This window comes from Manihot esculenta, chromosome 7 (assembly GCF_001659605.2).
Source record: "Manihot esculenta cultivar AM560-2 chromosome 7, M.esculenta_v8, whole genome shotgun sequence".
NCBI classification, from domain to species: domain Eukaryota; kingdom Viridiplantae; phylum Streptophyta; class Magnoliopsida; order Malpighiales; family Euphorbiaceae; genus Manihot; species Manihot esculenta.
In genome coordinates this window covers 8,624,502-8,632,020 of record NC_035167.2, presented here as the reverse complement: position 1 = coordinate 8,632,020, position 7,519 = coordinate 8,624,502, and the positions used below count along the sequence as shown (strand labels likewise).

Below are 7,519 nucleotides of genomic sequence, written 5' to 3'. Positions count from 1 at the left end.
ACAGACCACCTACTGCCCCAACTGAAGAAATTTCTGCACCAGCAGAAACTTCCATCACCGCACCTGCAACTGCTGTATTTGAACCAGAAACTGAATTTCTAGATATGGCAGAAAATCCAGCAATGGCAGCACCACCTGCTGCACATGTAGAAGCTGAAAATCAAGCAAGAAACGTGCCCATCCAAGCACCACAGCCACGGGAGAGAACTCTTGGAGAGTTAGCTGAACCAGCAGGAGATCAAGCACCCTTATGTATTGAATATCCCCTATTGACAGCACCATTCGAGCTAAGGACAGGTCTGATTCATCTCCTTCCTAAATTCAGAGGCCTAGAAAATGAAGATCCTCACAAGCATTTGAAGGCATTCCACGTTGTGTGCTCAACCATGAGACCCCAAGGCATTCCAGAAGACGATATCAAGCTTAGAGCCTTCCCTTTTTCCCTTGAAGACTATGCCAAAGAATGGCTATTCTACTTGCCACCCGGATCCATCACATCATGGGCTGATATGGTAAGAGCATTCTTGAGAAAATTCTTTCCAACCTCAAAAGCCATAGGCATCCGTCGAGAAATAAGTGGTATAAAGCAAAAGCACTCTGAAGGCTTGTATGAGTACTGGGAGAGGTTCAAAAAGTTGTGCACAAGCTGCCCTCGGCATGATATTTCTGACCAATCTCTCATTGAGTACTTCTATGGAGGTTTGCTACCCTCAGATAGAAAATTTATTGACGTAGCCTGTGGAGGAACAATTGAAAAAAAATCACCTCGAGAGATGAGGGACTTAATTTCCTCCATGGCTGCAGCTTCTCAACAATTTGGAGACCAAGAGCTGCCAACAAGGAATGTAAATGAGGTGAGTAATTCCACTTTATCATCCCAACTTTTTGAACTCACCAATGCTGTCCGTAGCCTTGTTGTGAGTCAAACCCAACAAGTCCAGTAGATTCAGCAGCCCAAGACATGTGGAATATGTGCCAACAACCACCCAACTGATCTATGTCCTTCCCTTCAAGAGGAGGACCAGCAAGTCAATGCTGTTGGAGGCTTCAATGGGCAAAGAAGGTATGATCCTTATGCAAATACTTATAATCCAGGTTGGAGGGACCATGCAAATTTCAGTTATGCAAGGGGAAATCAATATCCAAGCTACCAGCAAAGGAACCACGCTCAAGCTGCACCTCAGAACTCCAATGCATCTCTTGAAGAGATTGTGAAAAATTTGGCAAATACTGTGCAGAATCTTGAGAAACAAATGGGGCAAATGGCTTCATCCTTGAACAAAATTGAATCTCAAGGAAAGCTACCTTCCCAAACTGAGATAAATCCAAGGCAAAATGCTAGTGCCATCACATTGAGGAGTGGAAAGGAGTTGCAAGACAATAGGGCTGAAAAATTGCAAAAACAGAACATGGAAGAAATTCTGCCAGAAAGTGATCAGGGCAGTGATTTGCCCAGTTCACTGATAGGAACTGACCCGATCGCTGGGCAAACTAAGCTGTCCAGCAGTGATTTGACCAATTCTCCAGAGAAGGCAGGAAGTGATTTGCCCAAATCAACAGACCAGGCAGAATCAAGTCAAAGGCAGAAACAGCAACCTATGGAGAAATTCAAGGTACCACCTCCCTTCCCAAAGAGATTTGCAAGGTCCCAAAAGGAGAAAGAGGAAAAAGAGATATTGGAGACACTTCGCAAAGTGGAAATTAACATTCCCCTACTTGATGCTGTGAAACAAATACCAAGGTATGCTAAATTTCTCAAAGAGCTATGCACCAATAGGAGGAAACTTGCTGAACGTGAAAAGGTAAGTGTGGGGGAGTGTGTTTCAGCTGTCATCCAAAGAAAACTACCAGTCAAATGCAAGGATAGAGGAATGTTTGCAGTTTCATGCAAAATAGGCAATGTGGGAATAAAGAAGGCCATGTGTGACCTTGGAGCTTCAATAAATGTCATGCCTCTGTCTATTTTTAACTTGTTGAATGCAGGAACACTCAAGGGCACCAGTATTGTGATCCAATTGGCTGACCGATCCATTGTCTACCCCAAAGGAGTGCTAGAAGATGTGTTGGTGCAAGTGGACCAATTAGTCTTTCCAGCAGATTTCTATGTTATTGACATGGAGGAAGACAAGAGCAACACCACCTTTGATATCTTACTTGGGAGACCATTCTTGAGCACAGCAAGAACAAAAATTGATGTGCATGATGGCACATTGACAATGGAGTTTGAAGGGGAAGTTATCAAATTTAATGTTTATGATGTCATGAAATTCCCTAATGATGTTTCTCCTGTTTATGGCCTTGATGTTATTGATGATTTAAGTCAAGAAGTGTTTGATTTTGATCAAGAAAACTTACTTTATGAAGGTCTTTGCAGGAGAGAAGAAGTGGACAGCAACATCACTGAAGCAGAAAAAATAGCAGACTGCTGTAACTTGCTGGATGTGGGCGATTTGCCCAGTGATTTACCCAGAACACCAGAAAGTCTGCTCAAATCACAGCTCAAATCAGACAGCAGGCAGACAGAAAACCAGCATACAGAAAATGCACCAGAACTGAAACCCTTGCCCAACCACCTCAAATATGCCTACTTGGGAGCTGGAAATACACTTCCAGTAATCATCTCCAACCAGCTCAGCCAAGAAGAAGAGGAAAAGCTCTTGGATGTGTTGAGGAAACACAAGAAGGCAATTGGGTGGACATTGGAGGACATAAAGGGTATCTCACCCTCAACATGCATGCATCGGATACTTATGGAGGATGAGTGCAAACCTGTTCGTGAGGCACAAAGAAGGCTGAATCCACCTATGATGGAGGTTGTAAAGAAGGAGATTGTGAAGCTCCTAGACATTGGGGTAATCTACCCCATTTCTGACAGTAAATGGGTGAGTCCCATCCATGTGGTACCAAAGAAGACCGGGATTACCATTGTCCCTAATTCTGAAGGAGAGCTAGTACCCACTCGTATACAAAATGGGTGGAGAGTTTGCATGGACTATAGGAAGCTCAACACAGCCACAAGGAAGGACCACTTTCCCTTGCCCTTCATGGACCAAATGCTTGAGAGACTTGCTGGAAAGAGTCATTACTGCCTCCTAGATGGATATTCGGGATTTTATCAAATCCCCGTTGCACCTGAAGACCAAGAGAAGACCACTTTCACATGCCCATTTGGCACATTCGCATTTAGGAGGATGCCCTTCGGTCTTTGTAATGCACCAGCCACTTTCCAAAGGTGCATGATGAGCATTTTTTCTGACTATGTGGAGAAGATCATTGAAGTCTTCATGGATGAATTTACGGTGTATGGCAACTCATTCCATGAATGCCTTGCCAACTTGGAGAAAATACTTCAAAGATGCTTGGAGACAAATCTAGTTCTCAACTACGAAAAATGCCACTTCATGGTCAGCCATGGCTTAATCTTAGGCCATATTGTTTCAGCAAAAGGGATTGAGGTGGACAAAGCCAAAATTGACACCATCAAAAATCTGCCCTACCCAACCAGCATTAGGGAGATTCGATCATTCCTTGGACATGCTGGTTTTTACAGGAGGTTTATCAAGGATTTTTCTAAGATAACTCAGCCTCTTTGCAGATTGTTACAGCAGGATGTACCCTTCAACTTTGATGACAGCTGCAAATCAGCATTTGATTTGATCAAATCACTCCTAATTTCTGCCCCAGTCATCCAGCCACCTGATTGGACTCTTCCATTTGAGATCATGTGTGATGCCAGCAACTTTGCTGTAGGTGCAGTATTGGGACAGCGTATAGGTAACTCTCCTCATGTCATTCACTATGCCTCACGCACCCTAGATGCTGCACAATGCAATTATTCCACCACGGAAAAAGAGTTGCTGGCTGTTGTGTTTGCATTGGAGAAGTTTAGACCCTACCTACTTGGTACAAAGGTGATTATATACTCAGATCATGCTGCACTAAGGTATCTAATCAAGAAAAAGGAGTCCAAACCTAGGCTGGTGAGATGGATATTGCTGTTACAAGAGTTTGACTTGGAGATCCGTGACAAGAAAGGCAAGGAGAACCTTGTGGCTGATCACCTCAGCAGAATTCTGACCGAGATGGAGACATGCCCCATCAATGAGACATTCCCTGATGAGCACCTCTTTGCTGTCCAAGAAGAGGAACCATGGTATGCTGATATTGTTAATTTCCTTGCCATAGGTGATTTGCCCACTGATTTGCCCAAACACATAAGAGACAAGATCAAGAAAGAGGCAAGGTATTATGTGTGGGATGAGCCTTACCTATGGAAGCATTGTGCAGACCAAGTCATAAGGAGATGCATCCCAAACCATGAGATCACATCTGTCCTAACTTTCTGCCACTCTTACAGCTGTGGAGGTCACTTTGGGCCACGCAAGACAGCCTTGAAAGTCCTTGAAAGTGGATTATTTTGGCCTAACATATTTAGAGATGCTTATTTATTTTGTAGGTCATGTACAAGATGCCAACAAACAGGAAACCTTGGCAAAAGAAGTTAAATGCCACAAGCACCCATCATGGTGTGTGAAATCTTTGACATATGGGGCATTGACTTCATGGGACCATTCCCACCTTCCTTTGGCAACACCTACATACTTCTTGCTGTGGATTATGTGTCCAAGTGGATTGAGGCCAAGGCAACAAGGGCTGATGATGCAAAAACAGTATGTGATTTTGTAAAGTCCCACATTTTCTCAAGATTTGGACTACCCAAGGCCATAATTAGTGACCGAGGCACCCATTTTTGCAACAAGGTGGTAGAAACTCTCCTAAAGAAGCACCATGTCATCCATAGAACCTCTACCGCCTATCATCCTCAAACAAATGGGCTGGCTGAAGTGTCAAATAGGGAGATCAAGTCAATCTTAGAGAAAACAGTCTGCCCAAGTCGCAAGGACTGGAGTATGCGCCTAAATGATGCCTTATGGGCATATAGAACAGCATATAAAACTCCAATTGGGATGTCTCCATATAGGCTGATTTATGGAAAAGCATGCCATCTTCCTGTGGAACTTGAACACAAAGCCTATTGGGCTGTGAAGAGCTGTAATCTTCATGAAAAAGAAGCTGGAGTTAACAGAAAATTACAGATTCAAGAGCTTGAAGAGATCCGGCGTGATGCCTATGAAGCTTCATGGGATTACAAAGCAAAGACTAAAGCCTTCCATGATAAGAATATCTCCAGAAAACACTTCCAGATTGGTGATAAAGTCTTGCTTTTTGATTCCAGGTTCAAATTATTCCCTGGTAAGCTTCGGTCTAGGTGGATTGGACCATTCTTGGTTGAACATATCTATCCACATGGAGCTGTTGACATTAGGAGCCCACAAACAAGCAAAGTTTTCAAAGTTAATGGGCATCGCTTGAAGAGATTCTATGAAGGTTTTACTGTTCATGTTGTGGAGGAGGTCCCCTTGGATCCCCCTTCCCAAGATTGCTGAGCAAAACACTGAAGTCCAGCCCAAGACAGAAAACAGGGCGCTACTGGGAGGCAGCCCAGAGGCAGTGATTTGCCCAGTGATTTGCCCACTGCTTACCCAAATTACCGGGCAAATCGACTGAATGTACCATAATCACAAGTGATCAGGTCAGTGATTTGCCCAGTTGCCCAGATAAAGTGACCAGATCACCGGTCCCATCGCAAAACCAAGCACATATCAGCAAAGGGCGTGAACAGTACCAGCCTAGCAACTGCAAAGGAGGAGTGATCTGGCCAAAGTGATTTGCCCACTGCTTGCCCAAATCACTGGGCAAATCACCCTGTCAAGAATCCAGAGGGCCAGCATTAAATGATCAGGGTAGATCACATTCCCTAATCACTTTAAGTAATTCTTTTCTTTTATTCTTTTACTTTTTACGCTAAACTACTGTTTGTATCTCTTCTTCTTCTTCAAGCTTTCTCCTCTCCAACCACCACTCACCCACCGGCGAGCTCAAGACCACCATGGTAAGAATCAAGATGAAGGCCACCGGCGGACCATTCATGTGGAAGAAATTAGGGCTACCAAAACCCATCCCCTCCGACAGTGATGACGAGGCGCGGGACACACCTCCACCAGCCACCACCAACACCGAGACACCACCGGCCACAAGTACAGCAACAGAACGCACCGACTCACCGGCCACCCAGACCTATCGCCGGCAAAAGAAGCGGCAAAGAACGCCGCCACCACCATCCACCATAGCCCCGCCGGCAAACCCTACGGGCAAATTGCTACCTGAAGACACCACTTCCTCCGGCCAGAAACGGCCAAGAACACAGTCGCCACCAAGATCAGAGCTGGAACCCACCATTGCCATACATCCCGCAGGACTCAAAGAAAGTGGTACGCCCACTGATTCCACCAACGATGTGCCCACTGATGTGCCCACGGACTTGCCAAGCGCTATGCCTAGCGATGTGCCCAGCACTATGCCCAGCAACGTGCCTAGCGATGCGCCTACTGATTTCACCAGCGCTATGCCCAGCGATGTGCCCACCGATGCACCCATGGACTTACCAAGTGATGTGCCTAGCGACGTGCCCAGCGACACACTCAGTGATACGCCCAACAATTTGCCCAGCAATTTGCCCAGGCCAGCATACCTAGATCACATCGTCAAATCACTGACATTCAACAAAATTTCTGAGCGCACTAGGCTGCTTAAAATCTCATCCCTACCATATCACCCAGGTAAGTATATCCACCATGCCACCCTTGGAGCACTGAGACTCCATTCCCAGGTACGTTCTCTCATTTCTGTTATTGGCTGGGACACCTTTTTCCTCCTGCGCATGCCTTCCTTCCTTGAACTCACACAGGAGTTCTTCACCACATTCTATTTTGATAAACCTGCCATGCACAACATACACACACCTGGCACTATTGGATTTAGGTTATTGGGGAAGCGATTTCGCTTATCCCTGCAGGAATTCGGCATAGCCATGGGCTGTGAATGCCCTCAGTCCACCTGGGACTTCCCTGCTGAGTTTGATCCAAGCTCTGTGTACTTGGAATTAAGTGACAATCCACCAGACTCATACTCACCCACTAGGTCCAAGGACCTATACCTCAGCAACCCCAGTCTGAAATACCTTCACAGATTCCTGGCCTACACATTCTCTGGGAGGAAGGATGCTTCCAACATCCTGACCAGAACTGAGTTGTATATCCTTTGGTGCATGCACAGGGGCAGGAAAATTCATCTTGGATATTGGGTTGCCACCCAACTATCTAGCATCATTCAATATAACAGGCCACTGATTTTTGGCCCCTTGATCACTGCCATTGCAGTGAATCTCAAATTATTGCACCCAGCATATACTAACCTTTCCCCCACCCCCAAAACAACCCCCTTGGACCTACGCACATTGGATGATATGGGGTTGCTTTGTAAGGTGGGGGATGTTTTTTCCATTGCACCTGCAGGTCCAGTAACGCCACGCCATGAGCGTGTTTTCAGAAGGAAGAAAGCCACCATAAGCACCACCACTCAGCAGCCAGCCTCCATAGCAGCCCCTGCAGATGAGACA

General features: G+C 45.6%; 1 protein-coding gene across 1 annotated transcript; it reads left to right on the top strand.

Moving 5' to 3' along the window:
- Positions 1 to 5,989: 5,989 nt before the first annotated feature.
- On the top strand, positions 5,990 to 7,250 carry LOC122723973 (cell surface glycoprotein 1-like). Its single transcript, XM_043958110.1, has 2 exons — positions 5,990 to 6,680; positions 7,177 to 7,250. Exons 1-2 carry the CDS (start codon positions 5,990 to 5,992, stop codon positions 7,248 to 7,250), a joined length of 765 nt encoding a protein of 254 aa, XP_043814045.1.
- The last annotated feature ends 269 nt before the right edge of the window (positions 7,251 to 7,519 follow it).

Coding starts and splice junctions, on each gene's coding strand:
- LOC122723973 (XM_043958110.1), top strand. CDS start 5,990: ATGTGGAAGAAATTAGGGCTACCAAAACCCATCCCCTCCGACAGTGAT. Junction 6,681..7,176: donor ATCCCTACCATATCACCCAG/GTAAGTATATCC, acceptor GTGCATGCACAG/GGGCAGGAAAATTCATCTTG.